Source organism: Pungitius pungitius, chromosome 7 (assembly GCF_949316345.1).
Source record: "Pungitius pungitius chromosome 7, fPunPun2.1, whole genome shotgun sequence".
NCBI classification, from domain to species: domain Eukaryota; kingdom Metazoa; phylum Chordata; class Actinopteri; order Perciformes; family Gasterosteidae; genus Pungitius; species Pungitius pungitius.
The window spans coordinates 17,606,358-17,631,343 of record NC_084906.1 but is presented as its reverse complement, the minus strand read 5'-3'; the positions used below and the strand labels follow the sequence as shown (position 1 = coordinate 17,631,343).

General features: G+C 50.6%; 1 protein-coding gene across 3 annotated transcripts in view; it reads right to left on the bottom strand.

Annotated features, from left to right (window-relative positions):
- Positions 1-1,684: 1,684 nt before the first annotated feature.
- The window catches only part of tle2b (TLE family member 2, transcriptional corepressor b), a 45,753-nt gene continuing 22,451 nt past the window's right edge, over positions 1,685-24,986 (bottom strand). The window contains exons 5-20 of one of the 3 annotated variants that reach the window (XM_037468640.2): positions 19,582-19,644; positions 18,019-18,093; positions 16,276-16,456; positions 15,251-15,267; positions 13,222-13,362; positions 12,493-12,546; positions 7,524-7,691; positions 7,264-7,414; positions 6,689-6,858; positions 6,465-6,541; positions 5,693-5,942; positions 4,991-5,238; positions 4,732-4,879; positions 3,944-4,094; positions 3,740-3,816; positions 1,685-2,456 (exon numbers count right to left, since the gene is read on the bottom strand). In XM_037468640.2, the coding sequence (XP_037324537.2) occupies positions 2,349-2,456; positions 3,740-3,816; positions 3,944-4,094; positions 4,732-4,879; positions 4,991-5,238; positions 5,693-5,942; positions 6,465-6,541; positions 6,689-6,858; positions 7,264-7,414; positions 7,524-7,691; positions 12,493-12,546; positions 13,222-13,362; positions 15,251-15,267; positions 16,276-16,456; positions 18,019-18,093; positions 19,582-19,644 (2,079 nt within the window). In that variant the 3' untranslated portion in view covers positions 1,685-2,348. The remainder of the gene's footprint in view (positions 2,457-3,739; positions 3,817-3,943; positions 4,095-4,731; positions 4,880-4,990; positions 5,239-5,692; positions 5,943-6,464; positions 6,542-6,688; positions 6,859-7,263; positions 7,415-7,523; positions 7,692-12,492; positions 12,547-13,221; positions 13,363-15,250; positions 15,268-16,275; positions 16,457-18,018; positions 18,094-19,581; positions 19,645-24,986) is intronic. The other 2 variants (XM_037468642.2, XM_037468641.2) reach the window with 2 other exon arrangements.

The window sequence follows — 24,986 nt, the reverse complement described above, 5'->3', positions numbered from 1 at the left end:
GGTGGAGCTCTAGTGCGACACGCATGCAGTACAAAGTGGGAGCTCTCTCTCTCCGGGTGGTCGCATCTGTATCGTCACGTCGCAGTGGCCGCTGTACACTGACCACAGGCTCAACAGAAACACAGTTCACTTGCACAATAAGGACTGAAAACAGACTACAACTACATTTACCACCGCTTTTTTGATTTTAAACAAAAGGGAGTAAAACTAAATAAACATAAGACTGTTGATATATGCCATTTGTCTGTCATGGCCACCAAGGATAAAAAAAAAAAAAAAATACAAAAAGAAAGTTAAAAGAAAATTCCCCAACTGTGTGCCATTTGATTTTGTCCTTCTCTGTCAGCTCCCCCGGTCGTAGGTGACCCCCCAATACACAAAGATATCGTTACATAAGACGAGCAACTATCACTATTCATAAAAAATAAAAATAAAAATAGTGGAATAAATGAATAATAAAAGAAAAGCTTGAAATGTGCGTGTTTAGTCTACACACATTGGCGACGCAGAAGCCGAGAGCTCTGATATACAGTTTGTAATATGATACAAGGAGGACTGAAGAGCAAGATTAAAAGGTTGTACTTTCAGCATTTTGCGAAATATGTTTATTCCCTTTCTTGCTGAGGCTACGATAAGAAGATTGATACTGCTGTCCCCGTCTGTACTGGAGATATAAGGCAACAGCCGGCAGCCGCTTAGCTTAGCTTAGCATAAAGACTGGAAACGAGGGGAAACTGGTAGCATTGCTGCGTCCAAAGGGATGCAAAATACACCTAGCGGTGACTCGTGAATTAACAGATCATATCATGCTTGATCAATTCCATAACTTAACTCTGTGATACATTTTGATGATTGTCCGGAGGGACTATTTCCCTCCGGACAGAGCCAGGACATCCGTCCCCCTCCCCGTTTCTGTCGTTATGCTAAGCTAAGTTAGCATGCCACTGTTTCTTGGCCTCCGACTCTCAATGGAATCCATAAGCGTAATTTTCCAATATTTTTAACTTTGTGTTAAGCATCTCAATTAAAACGCAATCGATAGCTCAATGAAAACGATCAAGCCACCGCGGACACATCAGAGACCCATCAGAGACCCACCAGAGACCCACCAGAGACCCATCAGAGACCCACCAGAGACCCACCAGAGACCCATCAGCAGGCCGTTCAGAGAGAGACAGTTGGAGTTGATTGACATCTGGTTTGCAACTAGTTGCATGCAATTGGAAAGGAGTTTGGATCAGTTGCTGCTTAGTTGGCTGCTGATGGCGTAATCGGTGGTGTTAATTTGCCCCCTCGTTCTGCGCGCGGGGGGGGCGAAGCTGGCGCTGGCGCTGCTCCTCGGTCCACGCTAATGAGAGCGAGCGAGGCGCCCGGTGTCAGGAGGACAATCCGTAGGAATTAAGCGAGAGCGGCTCTGCTGATGGTCCGTGTGTGTGTGTGTGTGTGTGTGTGTGCGTGTGTGTGTCCCCGGGCCCCCGGGAGGATCCCGTTGACTCCGCCGCTCATTAAGCGCCGTCTTTGTCAGACCAAAATAAAATAGATATGAAGCGGGAGAGACGCCGCCGTGAATGTTTAATTTGGCCGCCGTGTGTGTGTGTGTGTGTGTGTTGCCCACGTTTCTCTCTCTCCACCGGTTTGTGTTACACGTCAGAATATGTGGATATCTGAAGCGACCCAGCCCCCCCCCCCCCCCCCCCATCCCCCCTCTCCACCCCCGGCGCGTCGTCGTTCCTCGGCTCCTGACACCTCTCGCTGGGGAGGGAGCGCGCTGCAGCGTCAGCCTCATTAAGGCCTCCACTGTCTGGCTAATGAATCGATTGTGTGGTATCAATGCTCCGGGCTGGCGCTCCCACAGTGCCGCTCCGCACCTCCTCTGGGGGCCTCCCTTCCACTGAGCTCTTAATCAGGAAACAGCCCTAATTACCCTCCCTCCCTCCCTCCCTTTCATTTCCCTTCCTTCCGCACCCTCACTTTCTCTCCTTCTCGTCTTTCCCTCCGAACGCCCTTTTCCTTTGTCCTTCTTATCTTGCTATTTCCCTTTCTTCCTCTCTCGCTCTCTCTCTCTCTCTCTGCTATCATGCCCCATCCTTGGGCTCAAAGTGGAGGGGAGGAGGAAGGAGGAGGCATTTGGGAGCTCCCACAATAGCGTACATATCAAGAGAGAGGGGGAGAGGTGGTGATGCATTAGGGCTGAGGGTCAGGATGACTCAGACGGAGTTGCGGATGTTATGAGGATCAGCGGCGGTCGGCTCGGCAACTCAACCGCCCCCCCCCTCCCCTGCCCTGCCCCTCCTCCTCCTCTCACCCACCCCCCCAAATCTCCGCCCTGTCGCTTCCCATCTCGTCCCTCAGTACACCACCTCGTACACCGTGGCCTTCTTGTCCCCAGAGCCCGTCACGATGTACTTGTCGTCCGGGGAGACGTCGCAGCTCAGCACGGACGAGGACTCCTTGGACTGGGAGGCGGGTCGAGGGACACGCGGCGCCGACACGGCGAACAGGCGGGAGGGGATGCACGACGGATGGAGAGAGGAAAACGAAAGATGGGGTTAGAAAGAAACGAGTCGTCGAGCTAATACGCAATCAAACAAGCCATGTTTGCATTTCAAAACAGTCGGCAATTATTTTCCAAACAGACAACCCCAGAGCTCCGGGATGCTCATTTGTCGGCTCCAATGTGAGACTCGGTGCTCCGCTCCTCTGGAGACGTGAGGCCTCATTAGCTGCACGCTTTAGCAACACGGGCCCGATGGTCTGTGTGAGCGGGTGAGATGCACAATCTGCTTGGTCTTCCCGCCCCGCTCTCCTCCTCCCGTGTTTGAAAGATAGACCTGGGCACCGGATGATCTCAAGCTCCCTCTGGACCCCCCCCCCCTCCCCACTCCTCCCCCTCGCCGTCCTACATCATCAGTTATCTCCCTTCCTTCCTTCCTCCAAAGACTTTTCTCCCTTCCTCCATGGATCCCCCTTTGCCGTCTCTCTCTCTCTCCCCCCCCCCCCCCGCCCCCCCCCCCCCCCCTCTTCTCTTCTACAGGCTCAGCAGGGCTGTCAATCATCAAGCCACCGGGGAGGGGCCATTTCAGACAGGATCCCTCACACTATACTAAGACAGCAGGTGAGGTGGAGGGGGGGGGGGGGGCGGGACGCAATGACAAGCCAAGAGATAAGTTGGGGAGTGGTGTGAGTCAGAGATGGAGTGGGAACGAGAAGAATAAAGAAACGGTTGCTCGTGTCGTAGATCGCTGTTTGGTGAATTGAATAAACACCAGGAACCCACGAGGGATTTCCACTTTACCGTCTCATTCGTTCCCCGAGTCCTCAGAGAGAGGAAGAAAGGGCAATAACACACAGAGAGGAAACACGAGGGGGAGGGGGGGGGGGGGGGCAGTGGGGTTAAAGGGAAGCAAGGGGACTGAAACTGGAAAGGACATTGATACACTAGAAAGGAGGGGGGGGGGGGACCCAGAGAGCAGCGCTGTGTAACACAGTGACAGGAGGGAGCCGTTTGGCATTTGGATAACGGAGCGGAGCGACAGGCTTTCGACCCACCGGGAGAAACCCCGCGGCTGCTCACAGCGTCCATAATGAGCATCTCAGACACAGCGTTGGAACACGAGGTCTCACATGGACCAACAAATAAAGTATATGAGCAAATCTCCCCCCCCCCCCCCCCCCCCCCTGAACCTCCCCATCTCCTCCTCCTCTCTCACACACAGAGCATATTGCACACGTTTCTCACCTGGAAAATACTCGCTCCATACGGAGTCCGCCACGCATTCAACAGATTGTCTTTTCCCGTGCTCACAAACCACTTGCCTGAAATAACGCACAACAGAGAACGTCAGGTTAAAACAAAGGGCAGATGAAGGCGCGGCATACTATGGATGAACCTCATTCAAACAATGTGGAGGGTCATTGCGTTACTGTGTGTGTGTGTGTGTACCGCAGTAGGCGAACTTGAGGGAGAGAACGCAGCTCTCGTGGAGGTGCAGCTGGTACTTGTCGGGCTTGGAGACGTGCAGGACTTCCACGTTGCTGCTCTCCATTCCCACAGCCAGCCACTCGCCTGTCGGACAGTAGCCCAGAGAGAAGATCTGGAAGAGAGGAACCGAAGGGAGGGAGAGCATTAAATGGAGATAGGGGGACGCACAAGAGAAAGGGGGAAATAGGGCGGGAATTAAGCAGGAATGGGGGGGAAGGGTAAGGAAAAGACTGGATCAGAGAGAGAAGTAAATGTGAATTAAAACATAGTGAAAGAAGGAGAGGGAGGGAAAGTGGCAGATGGAGAGAGACGGCAGGCGAGAGAGAGAAAGTCATTACGCGGTGGATCGAAACTCATCTGACAGCGCTGGTCAACTCTAAAGCCCTGTTGTTGCAGCGAGGAGCGACTGTGTGTCTGTGTGTGTGTGTGTGTGTGTGTGTGCGTGTTAGGTGAAATTGCGTTGGTTGTGTTCTTGCAGGTGTGCATTGGTGTAAGCACCTGCAAAGTGAGGCCACGGTGTGCGTTAGTGTTATGCATTAACGTGTGTAGATGCGATGTACTGTGATGAACCTGTAATTGCTGCAGCAAGTGTGTGTGTGTGTGTGTCTGTTACCTGAGTTTGATGCTTATCTAAATGTCCTGTTGCAATTACGTGTACATGACCGTCTGATGCAAGTGGATAACGGTCAGACCCCGTAGTCTTGTTGCAGTGTGTGTGTGTGTGTGTGTGTGTGTGTGTGAGTGTGCACCTGCGAGGTGAAGTCGTGCTGCTGCAGCTGCCGTCCCTCCCGGAGGTCCCAGCAGCGCACCGTGTTGTCCAGCCCCCCCGTCCACAGCTTGGTGCCGTCGTTGGAGATGTCGATGCAGCTCGCTCCGTCCGTGTGGCCCTGGAACTGCCTGCGATGGGGGGGGGGGGGAACGCAGCATCCTTTATGATTTCCGCTCATTCCTAAGTGCTGCAATCTGATGATTACTTCAGCTTGGTTGCGCCGCCCCCTTTCCTCTCACCTGACCAGCGTCTGGTTGTGAAGGTCCCAGACGACGATGTTGCCGTCGCTGCAGCAGGAGAAGCACACCTTGTTGTCAGGGGAGATGGCCAGAGCGTAGCAGGCGGGAGCGGACGACGTCAGCTCCGCCTTGATGCGAGGAGTGGGCGTGGCCAAATCCCAGATGGACAGCGTGCTGGCCTCCCCTCCGACGATCAAGGTCCGTCCGTCGGGGAGGATTTTACAGGATCGAATGTAGTTGTCCCGGTTCTGATTGGATAACATTTAAAAAAAAAAAAAAAGGGTTGACCAAAAAAAAATGTCTATAAAGCTATATGGGACAGACGGAAAGAACATCCAGCCTGTTGCAGAGCTCCACCCATGGTGGACATATGATGTGACCTCAATTTGTGTTATTGGTGTCGCTTATCCAACACATGCTTTCACATCCTGATGATCAGTCCTGGCGTATTCACTTCAAGGAGTCACCTTGCTTCTCCAGGGTCTGGCAGAAGGTTCAAAGCCCCCCCGCAAAAAGAAGCCTCTTCTCAAATGATTGGGGGACATTAAAAAGATTCTTTTGTAACGTGAGGAAAGACGACATAAACAATAAACACAAATTGGGTCAGCACATACACACTTGGCCTGGATTCTTGTTTTTGTCGGTGTACCCATGTCTATTCTCTGACCCCCCCCCCCCCCACCGACCCCCAGCATGCCTCACCAAACAGTCCAGCTGGGCCATGGGGCTCTTGCTTCCCGGCTGGCTGATGTCCCACACCTTGACGCAGCCTTTGCCCCCGGTGTAGACGTGGCGCGTGGAAGTGCTGATGGTGACGGCGCAGACCACCTCCCCGTGGCTCAGGGTGTGGATCTGGCGGGCGTGGCGAGGGATGCCCGGGCCCAGCAGGGCGTCGGGGGGGAAGGGCACCGGCTGCATCTGCCCGTCGGCGCTCACGTGGAACGAGTAGGCGCTGCAGGGAAGGAAGACGGAGAGGAGTAATCAACGGATGACGAACACGGGTTATGGAAGCAACAGGTGCAACCGCAAACCAGTCAGTGTGCAAGTTGTGAGGTCTGACGAGGTTTAATGGCCTCGGAAACTTCATTAAGGCGTCTCCCAAACTCTGGTAATTACTTGGCGCGCGGCGGCGGCGGGGGGTGGGGTGGGTCGCATAATGGACGAGTCAGTGTGCCGTCGCTAATGGCCGATCAATACTGTACCGGTCGGAGGCCAACGCTGTCTCATGATTTGAGAACAACACCGTAAGGGTAAATTGGCAAATTGCTGACGCTTAAAACAAACGACAATTTGCATTGTCAACGCGCACAACTTAAACAGCGCACACCGACTAGCGAGGGGTAACTACTCCTACTAATCCCATCCAAATATTTTGGGATTATCCCTATTAAAACGCTTTAAATATGTATCCACCAAATGCAGCAGCACCCAATTTTTCGAGCCATTAACTGAATTTCCACTGTGTGTTACTCACGGCTTGCCGGCAGAGGAGCCCGGCAGAGAAGAGGACAGCCCCGGCGCCCTCAGGTGAGACCGAGAGTCATAGGCCACCTGGTGGAGACAAAAGAGGGGGGGTGTTTCAAGCACGTGACACAGGCGAAAAAGGCCCACAGAAGCACTGGGGGGCCGCGTAGTTTTGAAATGGCCACAAGGGTCAAAGTTGAGGCGACGCAGAGGAAGAATTCGGCCTTTACTCACCATGGGGCTTCGGGAGTAGGCGTTGGCTGCTGCGCTGATTTGCGGAGAGAGGGTCAGGGCCCCGGCGAAACCCCCCGGGCTCACCAGCTCCCCGTTCAGTCCTGCGTGGGACACCACGCCAAAATGAGCCGGATACGAACCGGGGGGCACAGACATGGGGCTGCGGAGAGCTGGGGAGGGAGGGAAGGAGGAAGGACGGGTTGAAGGGAAACGATGCGCGGTGCACACACACGGTCACTGGGGATAAGGGGGGTTTAGGGGGGGGGGGGGGGGGGGGGGTGTCGACGATGATGGAAAACGTTTTCTTTCATCAAACTATATTTGAAGAGACGTCAAGTACAACAATGGCCACAGAGAAACAAATAGAGCAGTCCATTTGGTCTCGACTGATGACTCTATCAGTCATAGAGGCCTGATATTTAATCCACTTTGCTGTGAGAATAACAATAGATTTGGGCCCAAAAACAGTTGCGTCATAGTACAAACATACAAATGGGGAGATGAAATACTAAGGAAGAAAGGGATTTATGGTACGAAGGGCAGAGGAAGACTGGGAGGACTCAAAGGAGTCTCACCGAGGGGGTCTGCGCTGGACGCCGCTTTGCTGACCAGACGGAGGCAGGAGGTGCTGGGACCAGGGGCTCCTGGGGCTCCGGGAGTAAGGGCCTCCCGGTGGGACGGGGATGGGGTTCCAGACTTGGACAACGGAGACTGGGACTTATCCATCTGTGGGGAGGGGGAGGGGGGGGGGGTCAAACACGAAACGTAACCGGTATTTGTTGTTGTCAAACTGTTTCTAATGTCAAGTAACGCCTTATGAATTCACAGGGCTTACCTGGGCAGGGTCCTTGCCCTTCCCCGGGGTGGGGCTGCGGGGATTCGGGGTGGAGGGGGCTTCTCCGGTGCTGGAGGAGCCAGGGAGCTCTTTCCTCAGGGCGGGAGCCCGGTCCAGCCCGTTCCCGTGGGGGGAGTGAGGGGGGCTGCCCGCGGGAGAGTTAGGCTCCTGCAGGACGAACGGAGACGGAAGAAGGGTCCTGAGTTTTCTTCAAACTGATCAGAAGGGACATTCGCCCCCCTGCTTGCATTATCACTGCCCCCCCGTCCAGTTCCCTCAGAACGCAGTGCTGGAGTTCTCACTGGCTCTCACAGAAATGGGAACATTTGTGCACCGGCTCGAATACATGCGTGGACATTCTGTGTAAAAAAGACACACGTATTCGTTTGTCTCTCTTTTTCAGCCACTACGCAAATTTGTCACTTTGTTTTTTTTGTTGTCCTTCTTGCCTTTGTACCAAACCACACAAGAGACGGGGATCTGCTTTTGTGTGCAGTATCAAACTACACCGGGCTTAGATGAAACGTATTTTTGGTGCGCCGCGTGAAGTATTTAAAGAACTTAAAATATTCCAGGGGCATAAACGGCTTTGCATATATTAAACGAAGCAGGCTGCAGTTATCTAATGAGAGAGGGGAGGAGGGAAAGAAGGTGTCGAAGAGAGACAGCGGAGAAATGGAAGAACAAAGAGACTTCAAGAGGTCGGAAAGAGAACAGAAACAAACAGAGGAGATAGCTAAACCCGAGCGTTTGCGTGTGTGTGTGTGTGTTTGCGCGTGTGTGTGAAGACACCGACCCGGTTCACAAGAAGAGAACACAAACGGCGGTGGCTGATAATGAGCTTACATCGGAGCGGTTCCTATTTACAAGGAAACTTACGCGCGAGGCTGAACTAGCTGGACACACACACACATGCACGCACACACACACACACACACACACACACACACACACACACACACACACACGCATGCCTGCATGCATGCACAACTTGAAAATCATTTAAGCAAAACACACAAACAAGATACAATGTGTGTGTGAATAATGTTCTGCTTTTCTTTGTTGTTTATACGTAAAAAAATCTAAATCTGGATTTATCTTTTGAAATGTTGTACGTTTAATCCATAAGAGGGACACAATCATTGTCTTTAAACTAAACTAGAAAGTAAATAAAGTAGGCCCGGGACTCGATTAAAAATATTAATCTAATTAATTAGAGAAATTGTAATTAATTAATCAAAATTAGTCTTGGGTTTGAGCCTTTGGCTTTACTTCAGGTTTGAGTGGTAATCTCAAGGTTAAATACAACAAATAAAGGGTTGGTTAGTGTGTGGTGAAGTAGCACAGCGGAAGAGCTGCTGCCATAAGCCTGCACTGCATTTGAAGGTTGTGGGTTCAAGCCCAGTCTTGGGTTTGAGCCTTTGGCTTTACTTCAGGTTTGAGTGGTAATCTCAAGGTTAAATACAACAAATAAAGGGTTGGTTAGTGTGTGGTGAAGTAGCACAGCGGAAGAGCTGCTGCCATAAGCCTGCACTGCATTTGAAGGTTGTGGGTTCAAGCCCAGTCTTGGGTTTGAGCCTTTGGCTTTACTTCAGGTTTGAGTGGCAATCTCAAGGTTAAATACAACAAACAAATCGTCGGTTAGTGTGTGGTGAAGTAGCACAGCGGAAGAGCTGCTGCCATAAGCCTGCACTGCATTTGAAGGTTGTGGGTTCAAGCCCAGTCTTGGGTTTGAGCCTTTGGCTTTACTTCAGGTTTGAGTGGCAATCTCAAGGTTAAATACAACAAACAAATCGTTGGTTAGTGTGTGGTGAAGTAGCACAGCGGAAGAGCTGCTGCCATAAGCCCCTGCACTGCACTTGAAGGTTGTGGGTTCAAGCCCAGATGTGGGAACAGCATTTAAAAAGAGTTTTGAGGTTTAGCTCACATGCTCAAGGTTAAATAGGAGAATCAAAGTTGCCAAAATGTGACCAGGACTGGTAGTGTAGGGGTGCAAGAAGGAGCCGAAAGTTTCTGTAAGTGCCGCCAGTGGGTTCAAATCCCGCTCCTGCCAAGTCTTGAGCGCACTACCGCGGAGGTAGTTGTGGGGGCATTGTCCCCACTGGTTGTTTCAGAGAAGTGAACCCTGGTGGTTATGCAGAAACACAAGGCGCGTTCACTTGGGTTATGATGGCATTGTCAACAGATGAAGAATCTTTTGAATGATGATGAATTGACTAAATTTGATGTTAATTGCTAATTAAGCTTTTAGCACTTATTAGCCATGCTACATAGCCTATAGGGTTCCACCTTTTTGACGGGAGAGAAGGCCGGATGAGTCAGTAAAGATGAGCAGATGTGTCTCATTCAGTGGTCACACTGACATGAAACTTATTACAGCCTCTGAGGGCATTTTTCAAGACAATCACATGTTTGTCTACTTCAGGGACAGTCTGGCAGAGGGTGTAGATTTTTTTACCCTTTTTAGTGCATCCACCCTCCAATTCTCTGTTACATTCAAATTCAACTCACTTGTGCCTTTACCAATGCAGGAAGGATGAATAGCATGGTTGATCCTCCAAGATGCACCAATCCCGTCTCTGGGGCAATATCCCATTATGATTTTTTATAAATGTCAGTTACCCAAAACTAAAAAAGGATTTAGGAAGAGCCACCATGTCCCTTGAGGGTTGAACTCAGATAAGGTTTAAAGTACAGAAATTTGGGGCATTCGGCATTAGTGACAGGGACGTGTAGGTTGCTCCATCTAAGATCATTCCAGTCATGTCATGGGAAAAAAAATATTGTGAAAAAAGTCAAAATATGTAGGGTCAAAATATAATATATATATATATAATATAATATAATATATATATATATATATATTATTAGGGCCGGGACTCGATTAAAAATATTAATCTACTTAGAGGCTTTGTAATTAATTAATCAAAATTAATCTCATTTTAATTGCATAAATATTTGACCTGAACAGTGAGAAGTAATTTTTTTCACATGGATTTTTATTTTTGTTCAACCAATTCCAGCAGACAAGTGTAGAAATAGCATATTTAGAAATATAGTACTTTCAGAAATTCAGGTAGCCTATAGGTAAGTAGACCTTCTGTAAACTATGTATGCCAACCGACACGGTCTCGTCAGCTTCTTTGTTCATGTTCACTGTGGTTTGTTGTTGTCTGAAGTCATGGGCCGTTTCTCAATATGCGTTCTTGTGTGGACTTTTGTTCTCGTGGACTCGTGAAACGTCATCAGTCGCAGCCCGAGTACTGTTCCAATTCTTAAGTCCGCATCTGGCCGAGAACGGTCATAATACCCGGATGTGGCTCGCCCCGCCCATTTTACCGGGCATGCATCGGAGCAGGCTCGTCTGTTCTTGTGAAAGACATATATCCCAGAATGCATTTCACCTCAGCAACAGGCAACAACGACAGAGGAAAATAATCACAACTTTATGTCGAAGTTTATAAATACTACTTTTTTTAAGTAACGTAATGTAATTTTCTGACTGAATAGTAAAATATTTAAGTCAAAAACTAAAATAAAAACGTATTAGCAAGACCAGCTGACGTGGTGACGTCATCAAGTCAGCTGCTGTTCCAACTGCGGAAATGACCGTTCTCCGTTCTCCCGAACCTGCGAGTCAGGACTCCCGAGTCTGTCTCCCGAGTCTATTCTCGCGGGAACGCGAGTCCGTTCTCGCCGTCTTAGGTATTGAGAAACGGCCATGAACACTAGTTGGTGCTCCAGTATAATCGGTCCTCCGAAACTCATCCAGTGAGAAACGTTCCACGGTGCAAAAAATAAGTGTAAAAATGCGTAAAAAATGTTTAATGTGTTATTTTTTGTGTAATTAATTAATCTTAATTCACATTGTAATTAATTAATCGTAATTAACGTGCTAAAGTCGCGGCCCTAAAATAAAGATGTCAAAGCTCTCATGTATTTTTTTTTAATAAGATTCAGCCGTGGGAAAAGTGAAAAAAAGGGTAAAACGACTCTAAAATGAATTTGTTGAGCACAATCTAAATAAAAATGAACTAACACTAACTTACAGATCGGAGTTTTAAATTGAACTACCGACTGCCAGACAGACCAAAGTATGTCCAGTCATTCCGGCAACACAAGTTCTCCCGCCGTTGGACTCATCTTTTATTCATGCACGGACTGCCGCGCTGTGTCGGAAGGCTTCTGCAGGATAAAGGATGCTTGTAACCTGCCGCTTTGTAGAGAAACCAGAGATCGAGGATGCAGAGAAGGATGCGCAGCGTTTGCACGAGGACAAGGCTGCAAGTGAGTGTGTGAGAGATGGAATGCTGGGAAAAAAAGGTGGAACCTTTCCAAAGAGGTCAGAGGAAACACAAAAATACAAAAATGTCTCTCCGGCGAGACGCGTGACCTCTGTGCGTTTTGAACTGAGTTATCAGCAGGCGGACAGACGGGGGGGGGGGTTACGCAGGGGACGGAGGTTCGGAACAAAGTAGCGGCGAGGACATGCACGGTTCCCACGGTCCAGCGCCGGTCCTCCCGACGATGGAGTCGCAACAAACCGCTTCTGTGCAACAAAGGGTGACTTTTGACTCGACAGCAGAATGATTTTTCACATCCAGCAGGCACTAAGCAACGATAACAATCCTTTGGAGTCAAATCTCTGCCCCCCCCCCCCCCCGTAAACACAAATTCATTTTACTTTCAGCCCTGAAACATCTTCAGCTGCTAAATATTCCACTAAGTTAAAAACTCTCCATCTGCCAGGTGTTGAAGAGGAGGAGTGGATTGTTTCACTAAATGCAGCTGGAAACGGGAGGGGAGGGAGGGGAGGGGGGGGGGGGGACCAACGGTGTGGGCTGTAAGAAAGAGCTGAAAGTCGCTCAAATGCTCTGTAGATAAAGAGGAAGAGGATCATGCAAGAAGCCCATCGCTAGTGTAAAACTGTAAGTACGAGGATGTCAAAAAGTCATTTAAACACACTTACTTCATTGGAGACGTCGACTACAAGGTTGTCTTCACTTTTGTCCCCATCACTGTCCTGAGGAGCAAGGAAGACGCAAGAATTGTTAATATTTGTCCACACCTTTAAGGATGATATTTCTTTTACACAGACATTTATTTACAACACACAATTACACACAGATCAATACATCAATATCGCGGGCTGCTCTTCACTTCCTTCTATTTTCTGTCCTCCATGCAACATTTAACACAGAGATACTAGATACCACATAGCCAGTACATTCTCTCTCACACACACACACACACACACACACACACACACACACACAGCTGCTCTTTCACCACCGACGGTACATTTCGCGCTTTTCGTCTACCCATCTCTCGACTATCTCTCGCTCCTTCTTTCTGTGGGTGAGAACGATGGCACTTAGTCACCATGGCAACAGCGCCTTGATGTGATCGTGGCCTGACATTCCTACCGACATCCGCGCGGAGTGACATCGGTACCTAATTATACGCAGCCAGTACACGGTTCCCTACAACCGAAATGCAGAGACGGAGAGAACAAGGACGAAAATAAGATGGAATGTAATTGAAGAGAAAACGGGAAGAAAATAATAGAAATTGAGAGACTCGTTGATAAACAGACAGAGATGAATGAAGGTGAAGTTTTATATACGTGCGTGTGCCGCTGCGACCACTCAGTTTCCCCCTTGATGTCATAAGGCCGAGGACTCAAAGTGACACGTACGTAGGAGTGTGGCGGCAGGGGCTCTTTGTCGTCACAGCGCCTCCTCTTGGCCTCCGCTCCTCCCTGCGAGGAGGAGTAGCCTCCCGACGGGCCCTGGCGCTCCTCAGCGGGCTGACTGTCCGTCGACGACACGGACTTACTCTGAAACAAGACGAGGGGGACAAAACACGCCAGAATGAATGGACGGACACACACACACACACGCCCGCCCACTGGCGCTACCCGGCACACAGATACACACACACACCTGTGAAATAAAATACGCGCACACCTGCCCGACACACAGGTCGCGAGAGATAACACACACACACACGTACACACAGAAGAAAGGCCCATAAAAGCAGACATAGCACGCACACACACACACACACACACACACACACACACACACACACACTGAAGAACAGCAGACGTAAGCGCGGGTTAAGACATAGAAGCACAGCAGACAGCGCATAAAGCTAATTAGCGCTCTTCCCCTCGACACACACACACACACACACACACGCCCTTAAAATGTAAAATATGACTCTCATTATTGGACGACAACGCTGCGAGGGGCATTTTTACTACACGCCGCGGCCGAGGAGGCGCGGTTGTGTTGTTTGTGCGTCGGGGCAGTGGTTCAGTGAGGGCCACTTGTCATGCTCTGTCCCCCGTGTAGGAGGAGGGTGGGGGGGGGGATGAGAACAGTGAGGGTTTTGCACACCAGTGAGTCACACAGGAAGGAGCCCGTGGGGTGGTGGGGGCGGGGGGGGGGGGGGGGGGCGACAGGAAGCGGCGCCGGACAAGAGGAGAGGAGGAACCGCACAATGGAGCTCAGTGCGGCTCAACCAAGTTTCCTCTCTCCAAGTCTCCTCCCCCCCCCCCCTCCTCCTCCTCCTCCTCCTCCTCCTCCTTCCCCTGACTTCCCCTCGCTGTCCCTTTTTTAGCCTCCATTCAAAATTCCAACATGTTTTACTGGTGCGGCGCTCTCTGACAAACGCCAATTGACATGACCCCCCCTCCCCTCCCCTCCCCACACACACACACACACACACACACCCCCTTCCTCCCCCTTCCTCCCCCTTCTTTCCTATCCCCCGTGATGCTCGGCCAAGTTCAGCACAAACCTCGAGCCTTAGGAGAAATATTTTCCTGGTGATTAACAATCAGTATCGTGTTTAGCAATTAAATTAAATCAAGAGAGTGCGGGGGGAACGTTGAGTCAGTGGTGCTCTTAAATCATTTAAGACCACCTTACCCTACCTATGCCCCCCCCCCCACACCCCCCTCTTTAGTCGCTCTCTCTCCTTCCTTTTCCAATTTCACTCTCCGACTCCTTCTACCCCCCCCTCCCCCCTGTGTTATCAACAGTTACCCTGATGAAGGCCAGCTGTCCTTTGCAGCCAGTAGGCGAATGTTCACAATCTGCAGCCGCGGACTGAAGGCCGATCGGACGCTTCGCGCCGCATTCGTCCTTCCGCCCGATCAGCGGTGACGTAAAAAATGCGAGCAAAATGTGCGAGTACAAGACGGACACTTGTGTTTCACTGCGTGTTACATTTATTCAATGCTTTTAAATCAGTTTCAAATAGTATATCAGCAGCGTGTTCTATTTCTCCATTCTGCACACGGGCCTGCCTCGTGGCGCGTTGTTAAGCCGGAGTTTCTTGTTCCCACAGACACCAACTGCTTTGTTTTGGGCAGCGTTTGCCGTTAACTTGCTGTTAATCCCTCAACTTGTTTCCGCAAATCCTGTAGATTACCACAAAATGTGCGTTGTGCTGAAGGGGGAAGAAAAAAAAAAAACGGTTGCTTGTTCATCCAATCGCTCAATTTGCACTCCTTCCCAAAAGGAAGGGCGGATGTAACAGAGACCTTGAGGAGCTCAAGGTCGATAGCGGCGAGCAGCTATTGTTGAGGCGGGCACTTTACAGTGTCCCTCTATGTCCCTCAGTTGATCACTGTCACACACACGCACACACACGCACACACACACACACACACGTGCTAATGTGGGTTTGGACGACACACAAACACAAATACTCACCCGGCTGGGTGCTCCCTCTGGGACGGGGGCGGAGAAAGGTAAGAAAAAAAGACAAGAGAGAGGAGAGACAGTTTGGCATCAGTCCTGATGATAACAACAACAACACCCCCCCCCCCCCCCCGGTGAGCCGCGGGTGGCGGTTAGGTCGCCTGATTCTTGTCTCCCATCCATCTTTCCCTCTCTGTGTTCTCCGACCCGACAAAGCTCGCCGTTTTCCCATGACGCCTCCTTTCAGCGCCCGCTATCTCTTCTGCGCTCCCTTCAGCTCTCGCACAGCACGCCAATACGAACACATTGATCTCTGTAACCCCCCCCCCCCTCTCCCTTCCTGCTATTAGTCCTTCTGCTCTCTTTTTTTTTCTTCCTCGTTCTAAGTTTATTCATGAGAAAGTCTCTGTTAGCTCGCTGCCTGAAACAGAGCGCGAAGATAAAATATTCTATGGGGGTGAATGAAAGTTCACGGGGAGAAAGCATTTCTCTTTCATTCACACCGTCCGTCACATGACAGCAATATAACCAAGGAGGCTCAAATTCAGTCCACAAGGTGACAACGTATGGCATTGCTTTTCTTTTTTGGTCTAATATTATGATAAAATGTTATGTTTTTTTTATTCTGTAGCTGTTGCCCAAGTTTCTGTCACTTGCTGCTTTGGTCCAATTCCGTTGGTGTAAGGAATTGCATGGAGATCCAAACAATACTGCCGTGTACATGCAGGAATACAAACACTTAACAAAAGAAAAAGGGTATTCTTTTAAAGTGTGTTTTCTGAGGTTCATACTCTGGTTAATCTCCTTGACTTGCTAGCGCTGCACCTGTAAAAGTACCTCAGGACCTAAACATCAAATCTGCAAAGTTTGATTTGCTCCGGCAGCTTCTTCTGGTCCCCTTTCGGACAGATTCCCGTACAACGAGCACGAAGAGGTGCAACTAATGCGTCATCGTTGTATGGAATTAGTGGGCCACACACACACAAACCCCCCCCCCCCCACCCCCACCGATGGACTCAAAGTCGACTGTTCCTTACCTCTGAGGTGTTCGGGGTCGAGGTGGTTGCGCTCGTCTTTGGAGGCCAGGTGGGCCGAGACCCCCAGGGCCCCGGTCAGCGCCAGGAGCCCCGAGCCCCCCGCCCCCAGGGACAGGCCCGACGGGTGAGGCGTCAGGGGGATGCCGGGGGCGTGGTGAGACAGGTGCTGGAGCTGCTGCTGCTGTGGCCACGGGGGGCGGGGGGTGGGGGAGGGGGGGGGAGAGGAAGCAGCGGGGAAGGGATGGTTTCACACCAAGGGGGGGTGGGTAGTTAGAAAGGATATCAGCACACGGGATAGAAAGTGAAAACAAAGGAAGAAGGAAATCGGAGATGCAAGTATGGGGGGGGGGGGGTTGTGAGAGACACAAGAAGGGAGGCAATACATTGAAATGAAATCCACAAGCAGAGACGAGCAAGATGACGGAGGGTAGGATGTCAAAGAGAACGGGAGGTTAAAAAGGAGAGAAAGATGGACGCCAAGGACCAGAGAGAGAGAGAGAGAGAGAGAGAGAATGAAAGAGGTGCAGAAGGAAATTAAATGGTCGGGAAAGTAAAGAAAAAAGGAGAGACAGTGGGAAGAGTGAAGGGGATGAGCGGGATTTATCGTGAAGGACGGGCAGAAGGAGGAAGATTGAGAAAGACGCCAGGGGGAAAAACACAAGCCTCATAAAAGAGGGGGGAGGAAACGTTTGAGGAAACGTTTGAGGAGGGAGATCACGCCGAAGGAGGTGAACAGAGAGGAGAGGACGAGCCAAGCGAGCAGAGGAAGGGAGAGAGGAGAGAGAGAGCAAGGGGGGAAGACATGGCCAACGCCAATGGGAGAGGAGGAATTAGGACGGGACAACAACAACAGGAGGAAGGAGAGAGATGACAAAAAAAAGGAGAAATCCAGAGAGACGATGAAAAAAGAAAACGGATAGAGCGAGGAAAGGCAGCGAAGGAGCAGCTACAGATACAGGAAGGCTATAACAGGGGAGCATTATGATGTTTTTTTTATGTGTGTTGTTTTGTCAAGCTAGTGTGTTAAGACACACACGCGCACGCACACACGCACCTCAGAGACAGCCGTGTTTGTGGTGCTGGGAGGAACAAAAAGGCTTTAAGTAGACGGTAATGTGATCAGCGCTCTGATAAAGCTCCGGAAAGCCCCGTCCATGAGGGCACTCAGCAAGCATCCCCCCTCTGTGTGTGTGTGTGTGTGTGTGTGTGTGTGTGCACATGTTCAGACACATCTGGGCACAGCAAAAGCATGTGCAGGTCTCAGGTCAGGTGAGTGCGCATCGTGTGCATTGGCTTCCTTTTCGCAGGGGAGCGGCGAGCGGAGACAGCGGCGGGGGAGGAGGGGGGGGCGGGGGGGGGTGCGCGGTTGTAATTAAAGCGCCGTCGTCGCGCCGCACGGAGACGGTAATGCGATAAGTGCTCCGACAATTAGAAGCCGAGTGATCCGACAAACAATCGTGTGGGCTTCCTTCTCTCCTTAAGACGTATTTGAGGAGAGGCCGACTGAGCAAAACGCGTCCGTGTTTACTCCAAATCTTTAACATATTTCCCAATAATCAGCCCGGAGCTCTTAAAATCTGGAGCTAACTAACAAACAGGGCAGTGCAGGGAGGAAATCGTTTGATCAGCTGACTCTCGTCATCGTCCAATTGGCCCTCAGGTTGTCGTGCGCTCTGCGCGTCTGCCGACTCGGGATGTGTGCGTCCGCGCTGTTTTTTTTCGGGACGGATGGAGGTGACTCACCCCGATAATGGCGTTGAGCTCCGCCATGGTGACCTGCTTGGCCCTCTCCACGGCCTGGACCACCTGCTGCTGGTGCTGCACAAACGCACACAAGACACACAAATGAACACAGGTATGTGTAGGGTAAACACAACTTGTAGTGCGCGCACCGTCCGATATCACACAGGCGGAACAATTACAGAAACCAAACTTGAAGGGAAAGGTGTCAGAACCACCCGACTCTGTTTGTGCAGGGTGTGTAAATATAAATGTCTGGATGGTGCAACAGCGCATTCACAAGACGCAAACACTGACAAAAGAGTCACACACACACTGTACAAACACACATAGCTACGCTAACCGAAATCTCCCCTCTGTTTACACAAAATACCAACGTAATCAGGCACACACACACACACACACACACACACACACACACACACACACACACACACACACACACACACACACACACAGTGTCAATATTGAACGCTGTGACCTTCATGTCTCCCGGCAGCAGTGCACTCTCACACTCAGACAAAAAGAAGTGTGTCTGCAGGCTTGCACTCACTCACTCTCTCACTCTCTCTCACACACACACACACACACACAACCGGCGCACACAAGCAGCGAAACAAAAAACGAGCAATGAACTTCTGATCAGGACAGAAAAGCACCCGACGTCATTAGCGTCCCACCTCTTTGTGCCGACCTTTGAATTCAGCGAGACCCTCCACACAAAGCAGCGGGCCGAGAGGCGCCACTTGATTTCCGGTGGGTTTGGTTTCATTCATTCATCCGTGGCTGTGCTATTAACTATCAGGTAGGCCACAGTTGTCATGGTTTGTTGGCTCCGTAGTTGCCTAGCAATAATACCCCACCCCCCCCCCCCCCTCCCCCCCCAAAAAGACAGCAAATTGCAAATACATGCTGGTCACAAAAAAAGCAGGCTTCCCGAAGAATAATGGAGAAGAAATGAATAGCTAATGTGACGTCTTCATCCAGGACAATCGGGCCACTCTGCTTCACGCCGCCATTTGTACTTACGGCGATGTCCCGTAACATAGCAACCAGACACAACCACAACATCTCGGCTAAAAAAATTTTTTTTTAAAACAACACCGCGTTTCTCAAGTGCTCCCAGCTGGCCGCTTTCAGGAGAGGGCCCGACTTTTTCAGCAGAAAGAAGAAACCCCCCCCCCCCTGCTTTGGTGGAGACGAAGCGTCATTGAGGCCGCCTGCAATAACTGGGATTGAAATGTGGACCTTGAGGCTCACGATCAACCCAAAAGTGGCTTCAATGCACCTTTCTAACGTTCAATGGAGTATTGCAATCAAATACTTTTTTTTCCCCCCACTTTATTGAAAATGATTCAAATCAATGCTTTTTAAAAAAAAAATAATTATTCATATTTCGCCCGCCAGTGCAATTTCAACTCTGGTTGATTAATGATTCCGATCGCAAAGGGAGCGAGTGGGACGTCGGCCCGGGGTGTGAGCAATCATCTCTTGATTATGTGTGTGTGTGTGTGTGTGTGTTTTGTGCTCACATGCGAGTGTGCCTGGCAGTGGGGGGACACTTACCTCTTGAGAGAGGAAAGGGATGATCTGAGCGCAGATGGCACTGAGACGCTTGACAATCTCCGCCTGCGATGATGGGGAAGGAGAGAGAAGCAGATATTATTTTTCTCTCACGACACACACACACACACGGCGTAGCGCGCAGCGTATGGAGCGCACCCTTCCAACGAGGGAGGGGTCCTGAGAGAAGGAGCGAAACAGCAGAGGGAGGGGAGGATGGCGTTCATGTCGTTTAGCTCGGCCTCGCGCGCTCCTCAGCCTTCCTCCACCACACGCACGCGCACACGCACTGCGCGCGCACACACACACACACACACACACATCATGCAAACGAACATGTGTGCCAACACACTTTGTCACAATTGTCTCTCTGAAGCAGAATGCGGCTGGCTGCACACATGGCCACCTAAAAACATAAGTACGCACTATGTGTGTGTGTGTGTGTGTATGGAACACACACACACACACACACACACATAGTGAACCTCTGCTGTGTGTCTAATTCTATCTGTCTGAGTGCCCTCAGCCTCATTTTGTTCTTTTCTTCACTCAGCCGTTCTCTCTCTTTTTCTACACCGGCTCTCACACTGAGTCATTATTACCCTATTCATCCTCTTCCTCCCAGTCTCACCCCTCCTCCCCCCCCTCCCTGGCTCACTTTGTCTCGTTTTCTCTCATCTTTCTGCTCTTCCGTGTTATTCCCTTTCTCTCCATTATAATTTACCCTCCCTCCTTCATCATCACAGCTGCCCCTTTTTCTTCTTCTAACACCGGTGGCTCTCGTCTCTTTGTTCGCTGTTTCTTTGCTGTCAAACATTTCCACGTGTTTTCTCTGAATCATTTTTCTTTCTCTCTTCATCCCCCCCCCCCCCCACCCCCCCCGTCCCTCTGCTTGTTTGTTTGTTTTCTGGCACTCGGAGATACTGCAGGAGAAGAGAGTAAGACAGCAAAGGGGGAAACCACTGGCAGGGTTGTGTATACACCGCCATGCAGAGGCTAACACACACACACACACACACACGCGATCAGCCAGCCTGTCAGTCTCATCATGAGTTCACAAACTGGCTAACACCAGACACACAGCTCTGTTCCAAGGACAGACAGTCCTATCACATCATACATGTGCCAACGTATGGATGTGTGAGTGAGTGACTGAGTGTGTGTGTGTGTGTGTGTGTGGTTGTGCCTTAGTTCCTAATAGTATTTGGAGGGACATACTCGTAGTGCGTGAGAGATGGAGGAGCCTTTCACTGCTGTGTTTTGCGCTGTTTCATGTACGTGTCCGGCTTGACTCGACTTTCCTTTTTTTTTTTTTTTAAATCTCTTGTGTTATTTATGCTGAATCAACCGTTCTCCTTCAGTTAAATCACGACAACCAAACCATAAACTGCCCAGCGCACAGCCCGGTTGTCCCGGGGCCAACAGATAAATCCAGACGCTTGGCTCAGGTTTGGTGGATAAAAGCCAGATGACCGTAAGTCACAATCGGACAGAGCTACTTGTACATTATGGGTACATGAAGCTGATTCAATTTTTCTTCTCCAAGAAAGGTGGCTGTAACTTTAAATCGAAAGCTAGAAACTAACTGAATAGATATCAATAACAGAGCAGCAGAAGCAAAAATTACAGGGAGTACTGGCGCAGCCCGGCCGGACGGAGGGGCCGACGGATGGAGGGATGAACGGATGGAGGGATGAACGGATGGGTAGATACAAAGGGAAGAGAGGGGGCCGGTCAATAAAACACCTGAGGGGGGCAGATACGCTGCCAACTGGCAGGGGGGGGGGGACAGAGAGGAGCAGAGAAATAGACGGCTGCAAGAGAGCCGGAGATAAAACACAGATGGAAAAATGTGTACAGGACGGATGGCTGTTTGAAAAGAGAGAAAATATCCCAATGGATTCTCTAAAACGGATGAATAAAAGGAGGAATGGAAATGGGGAGTGTGAAGAAGAATGGAAAAACAGGCCGTTCCAGAGGATGTGGGGGGGGGGGGGGGGGGGGGGCAGTCATCTCGTCTCATCATTAACAGAACGACAACATCGACCAGCGAAGCGTCTGTTTTTTGGTCCTGTTGCTGCATAAACACATGAATCGAATCAAATGAATCGAATCAAATGAATCCCCTCAGCGCACCGCGACCGCGAGAACAGGCCGTTGCTATGGACGCGGTTCGGATCCCTGCACACGGCAACGGGAGGGAGGGAGGGGGGGGGGGAGTGAACATTCGATCATTTCATTTATTTACTTTGGCTTGGTCGCAGGAGGCCCGATTCCCCCACCACCACAGCAGCACCGCTCACATGTTTGACCCTCGGCACGGACCCAGTGCGTCTCCGGGGGGGAAAACGGTTAAGCAGAAATACGACCAGACGGGGGGGGTGGCGGGGGGGGGGGGGAATACCGCGACACATTCGCTCATCAAACAAGCCTCCGCTCACTCGCTCACGCCACGGGTTGCTCTGCACGTGGAGTTTCTTTAATTAACGAACCGGTGGCGTCTGGGGTGGGGGGGGGGGGGGGGGTCCCGTTGCTGAGCCATTTAGTTTAAAGTGCTTGGAATGAAGAGGCATCCTGCGTTGTGTAACTCTAGCGTATTGGCGATCTTGCACGAGCTGAACAATAAATAAACATGATATAAAAAGGGTAAGAATGCCTTCTTATGAGAGCAGGAATACAGACGTTCGGTCTCTCCCGCCCGGCGGTGATGGCGGACCAAACAGTGACCGCGTTCACCTTGCCAATAAAGCTCGGTCAATTTGAATGGGACGCGCGTGGGCTGAGGTTGGCGCGGAATGAGGGGGGGGGGGGTGGGAGGGGGGTGTGCCCAGTGTGCTCGGGCACCGCCAGCTGTGCCAGCCTCCAAGTCCCACTACGGCAGAGCGAGCCAGCTCGATGGAATGGGGGGGGGGGGCTCTGTGTGTGTGTGTGTGTGTGATTTAACACTCCTCTACTTACTCTAATTGCTCTCAACAATAATCTCAACCATCTCTTTTAGCTCCAACTCTATTTTCAATTCGTGGCGCGTCAGCCGGACGGTTGCTGCTTTGATTATTCCACTGTTGGCTCGGATGAATGGTTAAAAAAAAAAAATAAAAAATGAAATTGAGTTCATGAATAGTGTGCGTGACTGCGAGCGCGCCAGAAGTATTTCCTCGTCCTCTGCGATCGCTGCCTCCTGAAACGAGAGCCGTGACGCTTTTTGGCCCGTTGCATCAGTTTATCAAACATTAAACGTCGGGATGGTTTTCAGTCACTATCAGAAAGCAGTGTGGGGGGGGGGCTCGTCGTCTGTGCACCGCATGTGGCTGTGCAAAAACCCTCATTTAGTCAGAGACACACACACAACCCCGGAGCTTATCTCTGTCCGCTGCTTTCTAATTGGAGCGCGCTCCCCTCTGAACAGTTTAAGGTAAATATTTGTGGCCAACGACGCGCTAATCACCCACTGATTGGGGTTGCGGGCGCAGAGCCGCTCAATGGAAAGCAGCCGGCCCTTCTTCCTCTCTTTCAACCCCCCCCCTCCTCCTCCTCATAGACACGCGCGCTCTGCTTTCACCCAGAGCACTTGGACTCTCCTTCTCATTCTCTCTCATTTCTTTCTCCTTCTTGCTCTCTGTGCTCCACTCACATCCTCTCCTCCAGCCTCCCTTTTATTTTCTTGCTCAGTCTTGTCACCCCCCCCCCCCTCCTCTTCCCCCCCCCCCCCTCCCCACTGGGCAGTGAGCCAGCTTCTCTTCTTTGGCAGAGAGCCAACTGCACTCCTCCTCCTCCTCCTCCTCCTCCTCCATCCCCCTCGCCTCTGATTGATGGCCCCTCTATCCTGGAAGGAGAGGAGGAGAAAGGGAGAAAAAAGAGAGAGGGAGGGAGTAGGAGGGGAAAGGGGAGCAGCAAAGCAAACACAAACCCCGAAAACACACACGGTCACACACTAGGGCACACACGCGCATACGCACACACACACAAGCATTCTCAGGATTGTGAAAACCGACTACACACACAAAAGCGACAAGGGCACACAGAAGAACCAATCCAAACAGAGCTGAGGAGAACACACACAAGAAGAGTCTCGCAGCATGGGACCAACAGGCACACTACACACACACACACACGTACGCACAAAAGAAAACAACACACTCTTCCTCAGACACAGATTCATCCTTCAGTGCAGTGACAACACACGATGAGCTGCGGACCATGAAGCAAAAGCATTTACGGCATTTACTTCAACACACACACACACACACACACACACACTTAGACATTGGTGGGGATCCATCACAGTTACCAACGTCAAACTAACACTAATAAACCTGTTTGACAAGACACATGTGCATGGTGCATACGGACAGCATGCAGGGGGGAGGAGGAGGAGGAGGAGATGGATTGTTAAACTCCAACTGTGATACCCCCCCCCCCCCCTCTCTGGCTCTGCATTGTACACCGAGCTATTAGTCGTGTTCACACTGTGCCAGCTCACCAGAGAGCACCAACGCGGCTCCAAACTCACACTCACACACAAAGAGGCCAGAGGCGCAGTGTGCACGCTACATGTGAAACACGCACGTCACCAGCAGCTCTGAGGCCGTGCAACAATGCTTTTTAGGTAAGGTAGCGTTACAGGAAAAGTCGGAGAAGGTTTCATCCTTTGGGGACCGTGGAGATAACAGGGCATTCAACCAATGGTTGTTGAGATATTTAGTCGCGACAGTAGACCAAGAGAAATATCAATATGTCATATACATGCTTTGTGCTCACCATGAATTTACGCTTGAATTTGTGTAGCATGAATAGAATAGTCCTCCTATGCTTCAAGCATACACACACACACACACACACACACACACACACACACATATGAGCCAATGCAGGCTGTGTAGCTACTCAATGTTCCCGTGCCAGGGTGACAAAAACCATTACGCTAAAAGGCTAGCTCCCTGGGGAATTTAATCACTCGCATCTCATCTTTCTTTTTTTTTTCCACGCCTTTCCCTTCGCTCAAGTTACTCTCTGTCATTCCTAAAGGGTTGCATCACACTCGGTTTCCCGCTCTCTCTCTCTCTCTCTTCGCCTCATTATACACAAATGGGCTCTGATGCGCCGCGTCTGCGCGGGAGGGAAATGAAAGGGAGAGACATCAAAGCCGCACGAGGCCGCAGATGCTACGGCAGCACGGGCGACAAAGTCACCTGACCTCTAACGCAGCGGTTGACCCACATATGAAAGTTTGTTGTGTACATTTAAAAAAAAAAAGAACTCAAACCACAACTGTGGGATTATTGTAGCAGAGAGGGGGGAGAAAAAAGAAAAAAAAACATGAGTCAGAGGGGACGGAAAGTGTGTTGAAACCAAAGCTGTGAGTTGAAGACGAAGCCATCTCCCGCCTGCACTTTGCCCAGTTTATATCT